The sequence below is a fragment of the Excalfactoria chinensis genome, chromosome 16 (assembly GCF_039878825.1).
Source record: "Excalfactoria chinensis isolate bCotChi1 chromosome 16, bCotChi1.hap2, whole genome shotgun sequence".
Classification (NCBI taxonomy): domain Eukaryota; kingdom Metazoa; phylum Chordata; class Aves; order Galliformes; family Phasianidae; genus Excalfactoria; species Excalfactoria chinensis.
The window spans coordinates 5,541,700-5,561,492 of NC_092840.1; the positions used below are offsets into that span (position 1 = coordinate 5,541,700).

Sequence of the window (19,793 nt, forward strand, 5' to 3'; positions counted from 1 at the left end):
CCTGAAGGATTTGCTATGCCTCTTTTCTCCCCTACAGGCAAACTGGGACCTGACGTGACTCAGCAGTTAAGTTAAAAGACTGCAGCTATCAGGAGAAATGCCAGCAGCCCATAATGCAACCTCAGGCAAAGGGCATGGCAATACAGTGCTCAGCAAATGTCTCCTGAGCAGACCTCAGCTGGAGGAATGAACCCCAAGGGCTCTGTTAAATCAGGGGGATTTGGAACACCTGCACAGAGGATCAGCTGAGACAGCACTACAAAATGGAACCCACTCTGTTACCGAGGCGTTATTACCCAGGAACTGATCATGTCTGCAGATACCCTTCCTCATTTAAGGAGCTTCTCGCTTTAACCAGCAACAAAAGGGAGCAATAAATCACACAACGCTGGGCACCTTTTAGAACCCCCTCCAGTTACCTTGCTCAACACTTCCAGCAGAGATGGGCTACACCCACAGCATCTCCCACCACCACCATCCCCTTAGGAACCTTTGGCCCTTCTGTCCCATGTAAGCACAATGAGAAGTCAAGTCACCTCTTCTCATAGTCCAGATCCCCCACAGAGCCATTCATCAGCTGGTTGGGAGTCCACTTCAGTGCCATGATGTCTGCAGTCTGGTGAAGGGACAGATAGCCTGGGATGGCCTCCATGTCATCTCGCTTGAGAAGGCAAATGCAGAGAGAAAGAGAGAGTTGAAAGCAGCCTGGATGGTACCAGAAGCAAGCAGAACCACATCATGCCTTCCAGGGCTGAGAACCCAGCTGGGTCTGTCCCCAGAGCAGCTTGGTGTAGAAGAAGAGCAGTGTTTGCTCCACTCAGTACTCACTGGCTGCACCAGGACGTTGTTTTTGCCATAGAGGAGAGTGGCTCGGGAGTTCTGGTGCAGTGACTCCACGTAGTCCCTGGCAGACAGCGACGGCCGGTCGTCCATGCTGCCACTCGAATGCCTCTTCTGAATCTGCAAGAGATCCACCAACCAACATGAGGTCAGCGTGGACCCCTCCTTCTTCTAAACCAAGCAGACTTCAGCTGCCTTCTCTTATAGCTCATCCACGCTGCCCCCAAAGAGACCCAGCGATGCAATGCCACATTGCTCCAGCACGCCTGCAGTCTCCACAGCCCACATTCACTGAACTCCTGGCTTGAAGATGTGAATGATCTCCACGTTTTCACCCTGTGTGATCAGAGAGGGAGCTGTGGGGCTGCCCTACGTCCACTCACACAGAGCGCCGGGCGCTTGGTGGGTGAGTCCTGGCGGCAGTGTGAGCTGTGGATGCGGTGCCGCTGCACCAACTCATCAGCAGAAGGGTCTGTCCAGAAGTGGTCAGCTGTCTTCATCTTCGTGTACTCCAGCGCACAGGGCCCCACTGCACAAAGGAAAACACAGACACGGAGAAGTCAGCAGTGTTATTGCACTGCTTAAGGTCACCAGAGCCCAGCATCCCAGAGCAGTGTAAGCACGGGGCTCAGCACACATTGCTGCACCATGTAAGCTCAGCAAAGAACTCAGAAGCGGTTCTGCCCATCCAGAGCTAACGAGTTTTATGAAGTTCTTAGCAAAAAATTCAATGAATTGGGATCATAGAACCAACAACTCAGGTTTGGGAAGTAAGTTACTGAATAGAGGGGAAAGGGAAGAGTGTTACCCAACAAAGATGCAAGAATTGGTCCATCCACAGGATCCATCAGGAGAGCTTCTTTCTCATAGTATTTACTAGGAGAAATGAAAAAGAGCAGCATGCTGTAGCATTCCAGCCCCCTGGAAGAGCTGAACGACAGAGATTGAGGTTTGAAAGCACTGCAGTGCCCTCCTCTGTGTGTCTCCCCCATTGCAGTGAGAGGGCAAGGAGCCTGTTACAGGCTGTTCCTACCAGCTAAGAAGTTCCCGGGGGACAGATGCCCTCCTGAAGCACAATGCACTAACAAAACCTTCCTGGGGCTGTCCACTAGGACAGGATACCTCAGTACGCAGCTCCCAGAACACAAGGACAATGTGGTCTACAACAATCAGCAGAGCAAGAGTGGCCTGTCCTTTTTAGGGAGCACACAGGGCTGGGCAGCAGCAGCATATCAGCTGGAGTCTCTATGCTGGGAACAGAGTTACATCTCCTGCCCATGAGGATGCATCTCAACCAGCAGCACCTCCAGCATCACTGGAACAAGCTGGAAGGGTAAAACATTGGCTGGTGCCAGCACTCACCTGCTGTTCTCTACTAAGTAATGCACGATTTTATCCAAGACCTTGTCAAAGAGGGCTGTGCGGATCCAGAGGTGCTTGATGGCCTGAGGAGACAGGTTGGGCAGCTTTGGCATCTTGCGGACGTTCTCTGGGATGTTCTGGACTTGAGTTCGTCTGTGGAAGCAGAAGGCAGAAGACAACAGCATCAGACACTGCTCACCTCATCTGGCCCACCCCCTACCTCAGAAGGCCCATGGCTGTATCTGAAAACTGCCTTCCCTAAATCCGTTCCCAGCTCTGAAGGTGCCCTAGAACAAGCCTTTGCCCCAGCAGAGTCCCACTGCTTCCCACTGGTGCCTGAGGACAGCGGTTCATAAGCAAAGCAGCTTATCTCAGGACAGATGAAAGATCCCTGCCCCCAGGTGGCTGCTCCATCCATCTCCCTGGGTCCTGTCCAAGGATGAGTAAGTCACACTTAAACAGAGGTTGAATTACAGCAGGTTGCAGCCCTGTACAGTGAAGCAAACCAGATTTGGTTCCAGTTGGCTTAATGCACCGGTCCATAAACCCTGACAGTTCAGGAGCAAATGTATGTAGAAGGGCAGTGGAAGGAAGAACCACAACTCACCATCACCCAGAGAACCAACCGGTTCACTCAAGATATTAAAAGCCCAGGGAAGGACTCTGCTCCACTGCAAGAGCAAGTTCTGCTATGGAGACTCAAGGTGGGCATTGCAACCCACAGCTATGCTCAAACTAAGCACCCCCGTGCCAACATGCAGGCGGTCTGTGGCACAGCAGCCGTGCTGGCGCCTTACGCATTCTCGATGAGCTGCTCCAGGTCTTGCACCTTCTTGCAAAGCTCCTCTGCCAGAGGAAAGCTCTTGCCCACCTTCATGAACAGAGCTGCTATTTTGTTGCTGCGCAGGAATCCTGCTGCCCTGCGCTTCAGCCCATACAGGACACACGCTTCCACAGCAGCTGCAACAGAGCAAACTCGTTAGTGAAGCAGCAGAGCTCGCAGCTGTGCTGCTCCCACATCGCCGCTGCCTGTCCCCTGCTGCATCCATGACCTCACTGCACAGCAGAAACGTTTCCCAAGAGGAAAGCAATGTCACGTTCTGGTCCTGTCTCAGCAGATGGAAGGTTGAGGTACCCAGATGTTATTTACCCAAAGCAGCACGCCGTTCATGTGATCCATCTTTCTGCCTATCAGTTCTGCTGACTCTACAGAGAGATTATTTTAGTTTCGGGGGTTGGTTCAGCTAATTTGGGCAAAAGGAGCAGTTTGATGCAAGTGAATATGAACTGCAGCCATGCCAAGATGCAATTGCTGCAAAGGAAAGTTAACATGCGCCTGCTGCAGTGGATCCAGGGTCTCTGTTAGCCCCCTCTTGCTTGGAAAGGCATTTTCCCTACAGCCAAACAACACTGAAAAAGCCACTTCATGCAGGTCCATACACACCATCTCCCAGGGCTGAGAGATGCTCTCATCATCATCTCTGCCCTGTTTGGTACCATGCCCGAGGTCATTGCGGAGTATTGGGTCCCCAAGGTGCTGTGAGACAACAGGAAAGCAACAGGTTTGGCCAGCCAAGCCCTGCTTATCCAAAGCATCCTCTGGGAGCAGCTGTATGGGTGCCCTGTGTTTAAATAAAACCCTGCACAGGCCTTCCTGAAGCCTAGACACGCTGCAAACAGCACGGATATGTCTTCCCACCTGTCCCAGAGCACTGTTTGCAGAGCCAACTGCCAACGGCAAGATGACTCCTCCCTCTTGACAAGCACCCAAATGGTTCCATCCCACATCCATCTTTTACACTGCGTTACGTGGCTGAAACACAAGTGGCAGACACAAACAGCCCTCCCTGCCTGAGCACACACCCAGGCACTGTACGGTGCCCAGGGGGCATCTCCATGAAGTTCAGGCAGGTCCCAGCCTTGTGCAGGGTGGTGCAGTGGGCACCCAGCTCTGCCAAGCGAGTTGGGAGCCAGCTGGAAGCAGAAGCACAAGCAGAAAAGCCCTGTGAACATTGAGCCTAACCTCTGGGCTGCCCCTGCTTGGCACAGTCGGTTCTGCTCTGAGTTTCCAGCAAGCAAGTTAAAGCGATTGTGATTGCACAGGAAAGCCAGCAGATTGCTTTGCTCGCATCACCACCAGTGCAGCACACACTGCTGTCAGCTAGGGAGCAGCACACAGAGCACCTGGAGTACTACAGCAGCACAGAAGCAGTCAGCATCCATCCTCAGTGCCATACCCAGAACCTCTGCAAACACTACTCCTGCTGAGAGAGTGCAGACTATGCAGGGGAGACTCTCCCTGTGCTCTCCCCAAGGCTCAGAAGCTTGAGTGCACAAACTAAGTGCAACTCGTCCACGTTAAACCCAAGAGCAACGGCGTTTTCTTTTCTAACCTTCTGATTTTTGGAGCCCAGCTCATTATTTCCTTCTGCCACCACTGCAAACATTCGCTCTGCCCACCCCTATGGGCATAACCTACAGCAGAGAACACACAGCAAGGATGCTCAGGCCGTCTGTGCCCAAAGACTGCAGAGCTCTCACAGCTCCTGAGCACACTTCCAACCCACTCGGTGGCTGAGCACAGAGGTGAGCTCAGCACTGACGTACATAATGTGCCCCATGGCACGGGCAGCCCCCAGCCCTGCCGCCGGCCCCCCATCAGCTCCCAGGGCAGCATGAACATGACAGGTGCCAGCTCGTGTTTGTCTGCTTCCAGTGAGGGCAGCTGCCCTTTGCTGCAAGCCCACTGCTCCCATCACAAGGGCTTCGCGGTACATTGGCTGCGCAGAGGGCTGGGAGGATGAGGAGGGCCCTGCGAGGAAGGCAGCTCTCCCCAGGGGAAAGGGCAGCTCTGCTCAGCCAGGACCAGACTGGAGCACGCTCTGCTTGTCAGCAGAGGAGGTTATTTATAAGCAGCAAAGCATCCAATTTAGAGAGCAGCACGGCCCGGCTCCTGGTCCTTCCACCACCCAGCGGCAGCACGGAGGCATCCATAAGAACCAGAAAGAACCAATAAGTCCTGGTGCCTGCATGCCTCAGCTCCGTGCTGCAGGCGGCTATAAATAATTGCAGGCTGCGGAGCCTCGTGCTGCACAGAACGCAGAGAATGAGTCACACCTTGAAGCCTGTTCTGCTCTTTCGATGCCGTTCAGTCCACAGAGCACAAAGGCACACAGACCCCCCGCCTGTCACCTGCTGTATTCCATCCAAAGGCCTGGGACAAAAGGAAGAAGGCAGCCTCTGCTTTCCAAAACACAAAGGAGACCTGCCAGCCCTCTTCTCTTTCTGCTCTATGTGTGTGCCCACAGATGCTCCGGTCTCACTCAGTGGCAATGGTGCTACACGAGTTACCAGAGCAACTCCTTCCAAAGCCATCATCGCTTCTGTCATTTACATCCCGGGCTCCAAATTAGCAAGCTGCCCTTCAGCAGTTTGTGCATGGAGGAGGGCTGCTCCCCCCTCTGCACGCAGCCAGCAGCGTTTTGCTCAGCAGCAGCCACACGGACCCAGCACGGGCTGTGCAGCTCAGCAGTGTCCCTGCAGAGCAGTGACAGTCACAGCACCCTCCAGGGGCACCTTACCCAGAAAGGCCCCAAGGCTGAGATGCAGGTCAGGGGGAGTTGCTTGCTCTTTGGAGACCTGGGCTTCACCTGCATTACAGCTAACACTGCTGAGAGAAAGGACTAGAAAGAGATTGAAAAACATCTAGAAAACACCTGGAGACATTTAGAAGGAATAGCAGAAAATCAACTGTTTACAATGTGGGCGATGAGACACTGCTCAGGGTGCCCAGAGGGGTGGAGGTGCCCCATCCCTGCAGACACCCACGGTCAGAGGATGGGGCTGTGAGCACTGATGGAGCTGTGGGTGTCCCTGAGCACTGCAGGCAGTGGGAACAGATGGCCTCTAAAAGTTCCTTCCAAGCTCAAGCGGTTCTGATTCTATAAAAGCACCATCATGCAAGCCAACTGCCAGGTGGGAAGGCAGCAGGGGTCTTGCTCTTCTTCCATAGAGGTCACTGCTTTTTCCCCATAGCAGCAGCTGCTGGATGGAGCTGGAGGCAGGTGGAGGCACCAGGCATCCTGCCAAAGCACACTCAAGCTCTGGGTGAGTGGGTAAACACTTGACACAGACAGGGCTGGGCGCACAACAGCACAGCACACGTCTGACCAATGCTGACTGTCTGCCCACAGCCCCTCACCTGGCTCCATCCCACCCACACCATGAAGCTGAGCCATGTCCTCCATCCAGGCAGCACCCAGGAGCTGGTTCCAGAGCCAGGGCTCCCCACACCACCACAAGAGCTCATCCATCTGACAGCGCTCCCTTGGGTTCTACATAGCTATGACATTCACCCACCCCATCCTGCACTGACCACCTCCAAGGGGCAGATGGATGTACAGTGTGCATGGTGAGCGGAGCTGCACAGAAGGCTCAGAACAGCAGGAACAACCTCATTTTGAATGCAATGCCTCCCCCAACCCCCAAGGCACTCACCACAGAAGGAGATGATGTGGCTGCTATCCTCGTGCACAAACTTCCTCGTCACCGCCTCCTCCATGATCTGCTTCACCTGTTGAGCAAACAGTTAGAGGGGTTGTGGAGTTTCACCCCCAGATCAGAGCGGGACCTGGGGTGGAGTGGACACAAGATGGCCCATGTGGGACACAAGGATCCCAGCAGTGCCAGGGTTGGCTACCAGGCAGCCCCTCTGCATGGCAATGCAATCATGCTGCCCTCCAGGCGCTGCTCACAGACACATCCCATGCATTCATTTCAGCTGACTTAATCGAAAGGAAGCTCTCATGTAGGTTGTGCATCAGGAGCACGGTATTGGGAAGACACTAGATGGTAACCCATGTGAGTGCCCCATCCCTGGAGGTGTTCAAGGCCACAAATAAAGCCCTGGGCAGCCTGGTCTGGTGGGAGGGCACCCAGCCCATGGTAAGGGGTTGGAACTGGGCAGTCTTTAATGTCTGCTCCGAAGCACTCTGCTTTGCACTCCTTGGTCTCGGAATATGTGGGGTAAAGGGCTCACAGGGCAGAGGTGTGGGTGTATGAGCAGCTCAGAGTACTGAGATGTTCTCTCTAAAGGCAAAGGAAAGAGGAAAAAGGGCAGGTCAAGAGCTGGCCAAGCAAACCTTGCATCTGCAAAGCCTCTAATGGCCTCGTTGGGGGAATTAAAGCTCCTTAGGAGGATAAAATCAAGGCCAGTTACACACAGCTGGCAGGCCAATAAAGGAAGCCCTTTTATGAAAATGGGTTAAGAAAAGAGTCTCGCTGTGACCAAAAGCTGCAATCAAAAGCTGTCATCACACTGCTGGGCTGCACTGCTCACCCCATTGCAGCTCTCGCAAGGTAGGGACTATCAGCTCAGCACTGCTGTGCAGCACAGTGGGGTCCTCAACCTAGACGGGCACCCAGCTCAGTGCAGCAACCCACAAACATGCCCTGCCAGGAGATGCAGCACAGTGGAAAATTACCCACCGCAGGGGAGAAAGGAAAAAAAGATGAAGGACCCACAAGGCTGTATTGACTGAGGTTACTGCACTGAGCCACACAAATCAGAGGTATTTAAAGGAAGAGAAGTGGGAAGGGCACTGCAACAAGGACACTTGGCCAATGCAAAGGGCTACATGTGAGCGGCTGTATGAGGAACAAACCTTGGGAGCGAGGGCTGCAAAGCACAGCACATCCAACCAAAACAATCCCCTCTGCCCACATAGGGATGGATGGGGCAGCTGTGGGTAAAGCCCAGAGGAATGCTGTGGGTGCTCCATGGGAGCAGAATGCTGCTCCCAGCTGTGAGCACAGAGCAGGCGGTGCTCCACCTCCAATCTAAACTCTGTTTGCTTTTTGCATGTTTGCTTTGCCAATTTCTCACGAGCTGCCACCTTTCTCATTCTCATTGCTGCTCTGATTACGTGCTTGGAAGTTAATTTGAGCACTGAAAAAGCCCATCTTCCCATCAGCTTCAGTGCAATGTCATCCATATGGGGAACCTCACCATTCCTTTAACTTCCCCACTGAATCAAGGTCCCGTTCCTGGAACAACCTCTGGTTAAGCTCTGCAGCAGTTCCCCATACCTCAAGCACAGTTTGTCCCTGCAGCAAGGCCGCTTCCCAGGTACTACACAGTGCTAAGGGCTCACTTGCTGAAACAGACACAACATTAAAGCACGGGAGCCTTCCCAGCAGTTTGCATTTGCAGGCAGCGTTCTGCAGCAGGCTTTCTCTGGAGGCATCGAGTTGAAGTCACAAACCCATGCACGCCAGGCTAATTTAAGATCTCATAAGCTCGCGCTATAGCTGGTGCTATTCCTGTGGTGTTTATCAAACTCAAACCCCTATGCCATCTGTTGGCACTGCTGGTGCCGCCATCACGCGCTCAGCCAACACCGCAACGCTTCAGGAGGAACTTCAGCTGTGTCTCAGTTCTCAGTGCCCGATCCTGAAGGCTTGCCTTGGTGCTCGGCTCTGCACAAAGCATGCACGCCTTGAGCTGCTATGGGGCACTGCCATGTGCTCAAGGTGCACGGTGGCATGAGAACGGAGCTCTGGCAGCTGGAAGGGGAAGGAACACCGACCTCATCTCCCTGAGCACTGGGGAAGACAAGGAATCGAGGAGCAGAGCTGCCTTATGCCAAGCCTGAGGATGAGACACCAGTGCCTTTATCTTCAAAAGGAGAGAAAATGGCCCCCAGCGGTCAGTAATACGCTGTTCAGAAGGAGATCAATGCAGGCAATTGAGAAATGCAGCATTAAAGCCTCCTGTTTACTTCTGATACAGGGATGCTTCAAACAGGCTGGCCGTGCTGCTGGAGAGCCCCTCTGTTATTACAGCCCCGCAGCTTATCATCTGCATCTTCCTTCTGCCTGAGCCACACAAAGCCTCGCTTCTTCAGTTCGGCCTTGAGGACACTGACAGCGACTGCCATCCATTCTTCACATCCTAATAACCTGGAATTAATTCACAACTGTCTGCTGCACCTGAATGAAAGGAACCAGCACGGACCCTGCAGCTGTTTGGGAGCACAACCACGCGTGCACATCCCAAAGGAGGGACCTACACTGTAGGAGCTCTCAGGGGCTGCTGTGCTTGGCCACAAAGCAGACAGCACTGCTGCACAGCAGGAGCTGACCTGAGGGTGGAAGGAGGCACTGCCTGATGTGGTTATGCCTGCAGCAGAACAAGAGAGCAGCTGCAGCAACACCCATCCCAGGCTATGAAGGCACCAGCACATCCCATACAGATGGAAGGCTATGGGATGAGAGCTGCCAAGCAGGCTGAAAGTCAACCGACGACTGGAGCTGGTCTCAGTGACCACATGCATCCCTTCCAGCTCCGTTCCTTGCTGTCAGAACAAAGTTTTTGCAGAGGACAAAGCAAGGCAATTGTCTGACTGCATATTTCATCCAGCCTCCTGCTCGGCTCCTTCCAGGTAGCACAGCCTGTGTTCCACGGGTAGCATCTGTTGCCCCACCTATCCTTGTGTGCGAGGCCATTCGATCTGATAAAGGCTCCAAGAGAAAACCAGAGAAGATTCATGCTACTTTTCCTACATAACAGGAAACAGAATCCCTCTGAAAACCAGCCTGCTGACAGACAGTCAGTTTTGCAGCTTTCAAGAGCAGTTTTGATGTATTATAACCATATGGGCACACACACACACACACAAGACTGACAGCGACAGCCCAACTCATTCCAATCCACAAACCTACTGCAGAGCAGGACTTCTTCAAAATAAAAATGCATTAACCATGGCAACAACTGAATGCCGGAGTCCATTTGCTCACTGTAGTGCTATGGCCAGTTCCATCTATTGTTTACCTATCTCCCTTCATCAGGCGTTGCCTGTGTGCTGTTATTCCTTTGGCTACTGCCCCAGGGCTACAGATGTGGGGGTGGCTTCCCCAATGTGCTCTGTGGCTGTTCCCAGTCCCAGTGGAGCTCACTGCCACATGGGAACACCATGAGATCCCAAAACGCCACAGCTGAGGGCATCCAAAGCAGGCTTGGTGTGATGGGATGAGAATATGGAGTTCTGTGAAGGGCTGGGAAAAGAAAATGAGGATCTCTGCACTTGGCCCTTCCTAGAGCTGCTCCAAAGGCTGCACAGGCTCCCGACTCAGCCTGAAGTCAGCCTAAGAAAGGGAAAGAAAATAAAACAGAAGTGTATGCAAAATGGGCTTAACGAGCAGAGAATGGGCAGCAGAACGCCCCACCGAGGCTAACTAATTACATACATAACCTACAGGATCACAGCTCCTGTTTCCTTTGTTCTCTTTAAATCCTAACAGAGCAAAGAATGCAGAGCATGGGGTCTGACCTGGAACCCCTGCACCTGTCTGCATGCAAACAGCCCAGCCTGCGGGGCCAAGGGCAGCAGTGCTGGGAGAAACCCGAGGGCAAACACAGCTGCCCACTGCCTGCGTGGCAAAGCAGCAACTGAGCCCAGAGCAATGAGACTTGCCCAGGGGAGCAGCTGTGGGCATCCCATCCCTGGAGTATTAAGGGCCAGGTTGGACGGGCCCTGGGCAGCCTGAGTTGGTGAGGAATACCCAGCCCATGGCAATGGGGTTGGAACTGCATGACCTGAAAGGTTCCCCCTCCAGCTTAAGCCATTCTATTGATTTCATGAAAAGCTCTGCTCTGCATCAGCACTGCCCTCCCCATAGGGCTGCTACCAAACCCCTGCTGATGGCACAACACAGAGACACGTGGGCTGGTAGCATTTCACCAGGGCAGAAAGGCTCTTCCCATCCCCTGCAGCGCTCCTTCACCTCCACCTGCCTTCACCAACCCCGCGTTCAGCACAGCTGGTCCATTAAGAGCCAGCAGACAGCTCTCCTGCACTATCAGAAGGGCACATCACAGCTCTCGGCTCTCCTCCTTTAGGCACTTAAACACAGGGACCCTGGAGGGAGAGAGAGAGAGAAGCCCAGCACCGGTTATCAGCGTGGAAGATGCTCCTGGAGAGCAGCAGTGCCCGCTGAGGCCCAGCAGGGCTGCAGAAAGAAGCTCTGTCCTCCTCCAGCCGTGCACCCTTCAGCCCCATCCCCACCTGCAGCCTCGGGAGGAGCCGCAGGCAGACGGCGATATAATGAGATGTCGGCTTCATCCACGATGCTAAAGAAATGTCACAGCCTTTCGCTGGTTTAATAGCTGTCGTCAAGGCAACGAGTAGTGTTCCTCGCCACCACGCCCGGTGCGGGATTAAAGGTGGGGAAGGGGTCTGGATCAACAAACGCAGCGCTGTCAGCGGCCCCGCTCGCTCCCATGAGGGGCGCCGCTTCCCCGAACCCACCGGGGATACACGGAAAGATGCTCACGCGGCCACGAACTGAACACCGCACGCTCCCAGCGCCCAGCACAGCCGGCCTGCAGGCTCAGCCCGCGGGCAGGGATGCTCTCGGGGCTCGGCGGCACGCCGGGGCTCCACAACGGGTCCCACGCTGGGAACGGCCGCCCCCCCCCAACCCCACCGCCCGGCACGGCGCACGGACGGACCCGCGGAGTTACCGCTGCCCGAGGGCGGCACCGCCCGGCGCCGTGCCCGTAACCCACGGACACACCGTGAGCGGAACGGCCGGGGCACGGCAGCGGGACGGCTTCCCCACACCCACCTCCTTCTTGACGGTGCGCAGCAGCCGCTGCCGGATCTCCGCTTCTGCGGGGAGAAGGGGAGAGACCCGTTAGCACGGCCCGGCCCGCAGCCCAACCCGACCCGCCGCCCCCCATCCCTGCCCTACCCGCCGGGGCCGCCGCCATCGCCGCGCTCCGCTCCGCCCGCAGCGCCCGCAGAACGGCGGAGGGCCGGGCCGGGCCGAGCGGGTCCGCACCGCCCACCGCGCCCGCCGGGGTGGAGCCGAGGCCGGGAGCGCCGCCAATCCGAGCTCACCGCCCGGGGACGGCCGTCGGTGGGGCGGCGGTGGGGAGCGGGGCTCCGTGCGAGCCTGTGCCGGCCGCCAGGTGCGGGGTGTCAGCCGGCGGTGCCGTGCCCTCCGCAGGGCTCACATCCCCTCCGTGGGGACGGCGGTGCTGTTTGTCCCCTTTAGCAGTGCGGTCCCCCATCACCATCCCCCTCATCTCCCGCACTTGGGGACTCCCCCCCCAGCAGGCAGCCCCGAGCCCGGTGTGGGCAAGGGCAGCGACCCACGGGGCTGGGTGACACGGAGACGTGGCCGTGCCTCTTTCCGGGACACGTAGCAAAGGCTTCTCCCCGCACAGCCCCGCAGAGCCGTGCCAGCCCACCGCGTTCCCTTTGGCGTTCTGCACCAAGAAGGAGATAATGAGCTGCAAAGCCCTATTCGCGGGAGACCCGGAGCCTCCTGGTAATCAAGATCGCCCACAGTTGAGCGAAAGCCCTGGCTGGCAGCTCCTATTAACATATCTGCTGTTTTTCTGTTCCCTCATTTGATGTTCCAGGACATTTCCATAGAAACAGCATCCAGGCTCCTTTAGCAGTCCGGTTTCCGCTAACCACAAACCACATTAACGCGGGGCAGAAGGGGGGAGCTGCAGGCTGAGGGTAACGCAGAACTCATCCCCGCACTTTGCCTTTTTGCACGGGGAGAATCTCTGCGCCGCAGCGGGTCGGAGAGGAGCGTTATTTCCTCCTGCAGCCTTTGCTTGTTGCCGTTAATTCCGGTGCTAAATGCCCCAACACAGGCAGATGGCACCAGAGGGGCTATCGGTGTCAGGGACCCCAGCCTTACCCACTGCAGGTGGCGCACAGCTGTGCTGCTCTGCCCGTCTTTTATTTACGTCCTACGGCGCTGAACACGCAATTAAGGTAATTAAGCAGTCGCAATGAAGGCATCGCAGCCTCGTAAAGGACGGGTGGGGTGGGATCGGCTCCCGATTTCTGGAGTCTGAAGAGCCTGAACAGGAGCACGTCGGGCTACACTTAATGTGATTAAGTTACATCTCTGCGTATCACGCTCATTAAATTAAACTTCCCACTGCTGCCTCTGTGGCTTAAACAGGACGGTGGTTTTAAGACCACAGTCCGCCTCTCTGTGTTTCATGGCACAGAGGAGCGGGTTGGATGAAGGCTCCGTGCTGATCGGATCAGTGTCCTGGTCAGAAACCCATCGAACTCGGTGGGCATTCGGGTTTAAATCTGGTTACGACCACATTTCAAACAGCGTTCTGAATTGAAAGCCATTTGGCTGCCACTGCTGTGGAATCATAGAACTGTTTGGGCTGGAGGAGACCTTAAATTCTATGCAATCCCAACCCACTGCTTGGGGCTGGTGGCCATCCATCAGATCAGGCTGCCCGTGGATCTTCATAGTGGAGCTGTGGGTGTCCCTGTTTCACTGCATGAGAAGGGACCAGATGGCCTTTAAGGGTCCTTTCTGTGATCCTATGGCAATGGGCAGCACACACAGACAGGGACACCAGGAGTGGAAAACTGGGACCAGAGCAACGAGAGCTCTCTCAAAGCAATGGGGATCTCAGAACCTGCTCTGCATGGAAGTGACAGCAGGTGCCTGGGGCAGCGAGGTGAGCCCTGAGATTGCAGCTCACTGGGTCGGGAGCAGAACATCAGCATCACCAATAGGATATGTGGCAGCGAGACCCCCCCTGGAGAATATAAGGGTCAGCTGCAGGAAAAGAGCTGCTCTTTTGGTGTGGTTGCTATGACACCAACACTGTCACTGCTGCCACTCACACAGAGGACTGTGCAGTGGGATGAAGCCCCAGCACTCTGCTCAGACACAGCCATCCCCAGGGAGGCATCCCCCATGCAGGCTGGGGGGCACTCAGTCCTGTGCAGCAGCAACAGCAAATGTGCTACTTTAATGGGGCATTTCCAACAGGTCCCCATGCACGTGCTGCAGCACCGTCCGCATCCAGAGGTCTCCAGCTGGCGTCACGTCGTCACAGCAACCCGCTGTCTGTGTCCCATTTTGATCTCGTTTGGAGTTTCTTTTAATTACGGGAAGGGGGGAGATGTGCCTGGAGCACAGCGCCCATGGCCTCCTGCAGGGGTTTGCTGTGCATGGCAGGGAGCTGCCTGTATTGTTTGCAATGAAGGCTGACGTTAAGCTGTCAAACAGAAGAGAGCGATGGCTCTCGGTACTGCACCATTCCCTCCTGATAGCATGTGGGCTGCAGAAGTTATTGCACTTTCCAGTGGTCCAACCACTTGCACCTCCCAGAGCTCAAAGCATCACTGACCGTGGCAGCAGGTAGAGGTGCCTCCGGCCTGAAAACTGCACCAACAGAGAAATAACGTTGCATTGAAAGGGTGCACAGCCAAACCACCACCTCTGCCTTAACCCCACATCTGCGTGCAAACAAAACCCACCCCGACAGCAAAACGCTCCCCTGGATGCGGGGAGCAGGGGATGGAGCTGTGAGCCTCCCCACTCCTCCTGCACTGATCAAAGCGCGGCTCTCCCCATTGGAGCCATGGGTTCCCAGCTGGAGGTGGGGACACACATGCAGCCGGACCCTCCCCTCCTTAGATCTGTCATCAGACGGAGAAAAATCCATCCTTCCCTCCCCAAGTTGCTCACCTGACCCTGCAGAACTCGCAGGGGCACAGAATGGGGGAGCGCTGCCTGGTGCCTGCTGGCTCCCCTCAATATGATGGGGGTCCTGGAACCATCCCTGTGCCCCCAACCCACCCCCGGGACAAGTGGAGCAAGAAAATGGATTTCCTCCTCTCGGTCGTTGGGTTTGCCGTCGATCTGGGCAATGTGTGGCGCTTCCCTTACATCTGCTACCAGAACGGAGGGGGTAAGGACAGTGCTGGGGCTGCTGCAGTCTGCTTTGGGGGAGCAGAAAGCAGTCTGTGGGCTTTGGGATGCTGAGAACTCGCTATTGCTTTGCTCTGTTTGTCTCTAGCTGCTCCTCTTTGGCGAGGGCAGCTCCACCTCTCCCCACTTTTCCTCACCTCTCTCCTCTCTGTAACCCTTTCTCCCTTCCCAGCCCTCTCTCACCCACTCCATCCCTGGCACCATCTTTGTCCTCCCCATTGGGCACAGCAAACTGCACCGGTCCAGAGTGATGGAGCTGCACATTTTGGGGTGGGAGGCTGTCGTTGATCTTATCACTGGGGACAAGCAAACTTCTGGCAGGCAGTGCTTTGAATAGCCCTGCAGACACCTTTGGACTCAGCTCCATGCAGCCGTGGTGCTGGATGCAATGTGAGCCCTGGTCTGTGAGCAAAGCCCTGTGCAGCACAGGGTTGCTCCTTCCCATAGAGCCAGCAGAAGGTAGAAAAGCTCCACGAAGGAAACAAGTTGAGTAAAGAACGAGTAAATGAATTGCTTTAAATAGATCTGAATAATAATAATAATAGTAATAACGAACAAAACTCTTGCATGGAAATGATAAATGAGGAATGAGAATTCAGTGCCGTTTGCAACGGCGCAGTGGATTTAATTGCCCAAGTTGGCATTCGGTAACATCTTGTCATGCTTGGGGAAATTAGGAGATAATTAGTACCACACTCAAGGCTACAGCATGGATCCCAGGTGCCCCCATTGAAACAGTTATTTGTGCCTTATTCCTATGGGACAGGCAGTGACCTTCAGCTGCTCCCCATCAGTGCAGAGGGAGCTGTGAGCCCTGGGTGGGGAGCTGAGCCTGGGCTGCACCTCCAGGAAGGGATGGATGGAATCCCAGCCTGCATGAGCCTGCAGGGCCGGCAGCACCGTGCCACGATGAGGACAGGGCAGCAGGGATGTGATACCCTCAGTGTGTGGAGGCTCTCATCGAGAGAAGCCGTGGGGGTTCAATTAACTACCCCCAGCTGAGCTACCCCGACAGCACAGAGAGCAGCTCCACTTCTAAAAAGTCCACTGGGTGCAACACAGCTCTGCTGAAAGCACCGTGGGCATGAATAATGCAGATGACAGCGTTAATTACTTGTATCTCGGGGTGACAATCAGTGAGCTTTTCCCTAACATTTGCCACCTAAGAGTTGCATGGTGCCTCATCCCCCCGTGTCTGCCTCGTTCTGCTCATTGCATCAGCCTGGCTGAGTGTTCCCAGCAACTCACCCACCTGTGAGCTGTTTGCTGCAGGGCATCCCAAAGCCTGCGTGCATCCGAATGCTCATCCACGCTTCATGGCACAGCCCCGTGCACGCTCACCGGCTGGTACAGGGTTACAGCACTCACCCCACTCTGCTCCTCACCCCACAGGAGCCTTTCTCATCCCATACACGCTGATGGCTGTTTTTGGTGGGGTGCCCCTATTCTACATGGAGCTGGCCCTGGGGCAGTTCCACAGGACAGGAGCCATTCCCATCTGGAAGCGCATCTGCCCCATCTTCAAAGGTGAGCGACCCCCAGCCGCGCTCCATGCAGAACCACCATCCTTATGAAATACCACCAGCCCCATGAAGGGCACAGGGAGAGGCACAGCTTTCCCATGCAGGAACCCATCCCTACTCTCTCCACAGGCATCGGTTTTGCCATCTGCATCATTGGCCTCTACGTCTCCTTCTACTACAACACCATCATTGCTTGGGCGCTCTATTACTTCTACTCGTCCTTCTCGAGCACCCTGCCCTGGGCGAGCTGTGACAACCCCTGGAATACACCCAACTGCACCAACTACTTTGGGAGGAACAACGTCACCTGGACCAACTTCTCCAGGTCCCCTGCTGAGGAGTTTTACACGTGAGTATCCACATGTGAGCAATGAGCACGGGGGGGTCTGGCAGCAGGTGAACCGCTGTCCATGGGCATCATGGGGAGGTGAGACCCTGAGACCCTGTCTGGTTATAGGAGGAAGGTCCTGGAGCTTCAGAAGTCCGGTGGTCTGTACAACGTGGGGGGGATCCGCTGGCAGCTGCTCCTCTGCCTCTTCCTCATCTTCACCATCGTTTACTTCAGCCTGTGGAAAGGGGTGAAAACCTCTGGGAAGGTGAGAGGACCCCATGCCAATGCTGCGGCAACCCTCAGCTCCTGCCTGGCTAAACTCGGGGCATCACCTCCACCCCACCCCTGCAGCCAGGTGCTCAGGTGCCCGGTGCCATGGCTGATGGCTGCCCCTGCTGTAGGTGGTGTGGGTGACAGCCACGCTGCCCTACCTCGTCCTGCTCATCCTGCTGGTCCGTGGGGCCACCCTGCCTGGTGCCTGGAGGGGGGTCCTCTTCTACTTGCGCCCAGACTGGGGCAAACTGCTGAGCACAGCGGTGAGTTGCAGGTGCCCCATCTCTGCCTACCCTGCCCCCCCTCCCACAATGCGCACCCAGCCCTACCCCACTGCTCCTGCAGAGATGAGATGCCCTGGATGGGCTCTTGGAAATGGAAATCTATAATTGAATCACCCATCTCATTGCTGCCACGGTTTGTTCCAGCCGTGTTCTCGCCCTGGCTTGACAATAGGCTTCCTGTGGGTAATTACCAGGAGACACTTGAAAATTCTCATTAAAGACAACCAGGGCCACACTGCTGCCTGGATCAGGCACAGAGGCTTAAAGCTCCCTTTGGCTTCCTCTCCCCCTAAGCACGGCATCCAGGGTTAGGGTTAGCGCATCCCTGTGCCAAGGGGGGGCCGGCTGTCGGGTGGGCAAACCACAGCGCACCCTCTCAGCCTCCAGCTGCTCGTTGCTTCTGCCAGGTCTGGGTTGATGCTGCTGCACAGATTTTCTTCTCCTTGGGTCCTGGATTCGGTGTTCTTCTCGCTCTGGCAAGCTACAACCACTTCCACAACAACTGCTACCGGTGAGCACCCATTGCAAGATGCAGTGCGGGCATGGGGCTGTGCCAGAGCAGCTGCAGCAGAACCCCACGGCCATGGGCTGAGCACATCCCTGATGGGCACACAGGGAGGGTTCAGCCACTTGCCACGTCTCCCTGCCTTCTGTCTTCCAGGGACGCGCTCATCACCAGCGCAGTGAACTGCCTCACCAGCTTCCTCTCGGGCTTTGTCATCTTCACCGTGCTGGGCTACATGGCGGAGATGCGGGATGTGGAGGTGGAGGATGTAGCCAGAGACAAAGGTTTGTCCCCCCCACTGCTCCAGAACCCCATCTCGTCCGGCCTCATGGTGCCCCTTGCTGGAGCTGCGGGTCCCTGTGCACCCAGTGGATGGCAGCGAGGCCAGGACTGCTCCCCTCTATGCAATCCCACCCAGAAGAAAGGCAAAACCAACCTGCACGCCCTCCTAGGTCCCAGCCTGCTTTTTATCACCTACCCCGAAGCCATCGCCAACATGGTGGGATCCACCTTCTTCGCCATCATCTTCTTCCTGATGATGATAACGCTGGGGCTGGACAGCACGGTAGGAACCTCTGCAGCAGAGCTGGCACAACAGCAGGGGGAGGATTCTGTCTCATCCCTGTGCTCTATTGGCAGTTTGGGGGCCTGGAGGCTGTGATCACCGCTGTGATGGATGAATACCCCCAGGTGCTGGCCCAGCACAGGGAGCTCTTTGTCCTCGGCCTCATCACAGTCTGCTTCCTGGGCTCTCTGAGCACCCTCACCTACGTGAGTACAGCCTGTGGAGGCTGCCAACCTGTGCCGTGCCCCATCACGGAGCACACTGCCATCCCACCAACCCACCTCACTCCAGGGCGGTGCCTACGTGGTGAAGCTGCTGGAGGAGTTTGGTGCCGGCTGCTCCATCCTGGCTGTGGTGCTGCTGGAAACCATAGCTGTGTCCTGGTTCTACGGTAAGAGGGGGCACCAGGGTGGGGCTTAACACTGAGATGGGACCTAGCAATGGGATGGGACGTAGCAACAGGATGGGGCCTGAGCCCGCTGGCTGCACCATGACTGCTCTGTGCTCCGCAGGGATCCAGAGGTTCTCCCACGATGTGAAAGCAATGCTGGGCTTCACCCCAGGGCTGTTCTGGAAGGTGTGCTGGGTGGCCATCAGCCCTACCCTGCTGGCAGTGAGTAGTGCATTTTGCAGCCCCTCCTGCTGCTGTGCTTGGAGCTGGCAACCAGGCAGGAGCACTGAGTGCAGCCCAGCCTTGCACCGCAGCCAGCCCACAGCTGCAGGGAGCCAACAGGGCTGCTCAGTGCTGGAGCACATCTGTCAGCTGCTCCCTGACTGCCCTGTCTGGGTTCTGCAGTTTATAGTGGCCAGTTCACTTTTGGAGCAGCCACCCCTGGCACTTTTTGGCTACCGGTACCCAGCATGGAGCACCTCACTGGGACACCTGATAGGAGCATCTTCCTTCATCTGCATCCCCATCTACATGGTGTACAAGCTGGTCTGGACACCAGGGTCCCTCAAGCAGGTCAGAGCTACATCAGCACAACGCTGTCCCCAGCTGTCACCCCTCTTTTTTGTTAGTTTTTGGGACCAATCTGAGCTCGGGGCCGTTGCAACCCAATGGAAGAGCAGCAGCTCCCGCTAGCAGAGCTGGAGGTCCCATTGCAGGAAGGGAACCCATTGCTTTTCTCTTCCTGCTCCAGCGCCTCGCTGTCTGCATTCGGCCAGAGAAAACAGTGCGAGACCCCCAAGAGGAGGCGGTGGGCATGGAGCCAGTCCTGTAGCACGGCGAGGGGATGCAGAGGCTGCTCTCTGCTCCCTGTTCCCATGCAGCACCCATCGTGCAGGCAGAAGGCTGTCACTTCCACCATCCTCTCGGCCAAACCGGCTCCACAGC

General features: G+C 56.0%; 2 protein-coding genes across 5 annotated transcripts in view; one reads left to right on the forward strand and one right to left on the reverse strand.

The window, feature by feature from the left end:
* SGSM1 (small G protein signaling modulator 1) overlaps positions 1-12,039 on the reverse strand; it is a 27,228-nt gene extending 15,189 nt beyond the window's left edge. For all 4 annotated transcript variants that reach the window (XM_072351488.1, XM_072351489.1, XM_072351487.1 and 1 more), the window contains exons 1-9: positions 11,956-12,039; positions 11,830-11,873; positions 6,700-6,775; positions 3,000-3,162; positions 2,203-2,355; positions 1,649-1,716; positions 1,224-1,369; positions 829-960; positions 537-661 (exon numbers count right to left, since the gene is read on the reverse strand). In XM_072351488.1, the coding sequence (XP_072207589.1) occupies positions 537-661; positions 829-960; positions 1,224-1,369; positions 1,649-1,716; positions 2,203-2,355; positions 3,000-3,162; positions 6,700-6,775; positions 11,830-11,873; positions 11,956-11,974 (926 nt within the window). In that variant the 5' untranslated portion in view covers positions 11,975-12,039. The remainder of the gene's footprint in view (positions 1-536; positions 662-828; positions 961-1,223; positions 1,370-1,648; positions 1,717-2,202; positions 2,356-2,999; positions 3,163-6,699; positions 6,776-11,829; positions 11,874-11,955) is intronic.
* Positions 7,231-19,722, forward strand: LOC140259830 (sodium-dependent serotonin transporter-like). Its single transcript, XM_072351492.1, has 14 exons — positions 7,231-9,815; positions 14,857-14,956; positions 16,369-16,503; positions 16,629-16,848; positions 16,957-17,095; positions 17,232-17,366; positions 17,795-17,898; positions 18,049-18,176; positions 18,345-18,457; positions 18,532-18,663; positions 18,749-18,848; positions 18,970-19,070; positions 19,254-19,421; positions 19,600-19,722. The coding sequence occupies exons 1-14, from the start codon at positions 9,750-9,752 to the stop codon at positions 19,678-19,680; spliced, it is 1,722 nt and encodes a 573-aa protein (XP_072207593.1). The 5' UTR covers positions 7,231-9,749; the 3' UTR covers positions 19,681-19,722.
* The last annotated feature ends 71 nt before the right edge of the window (positions 19,723-19,793 follow it).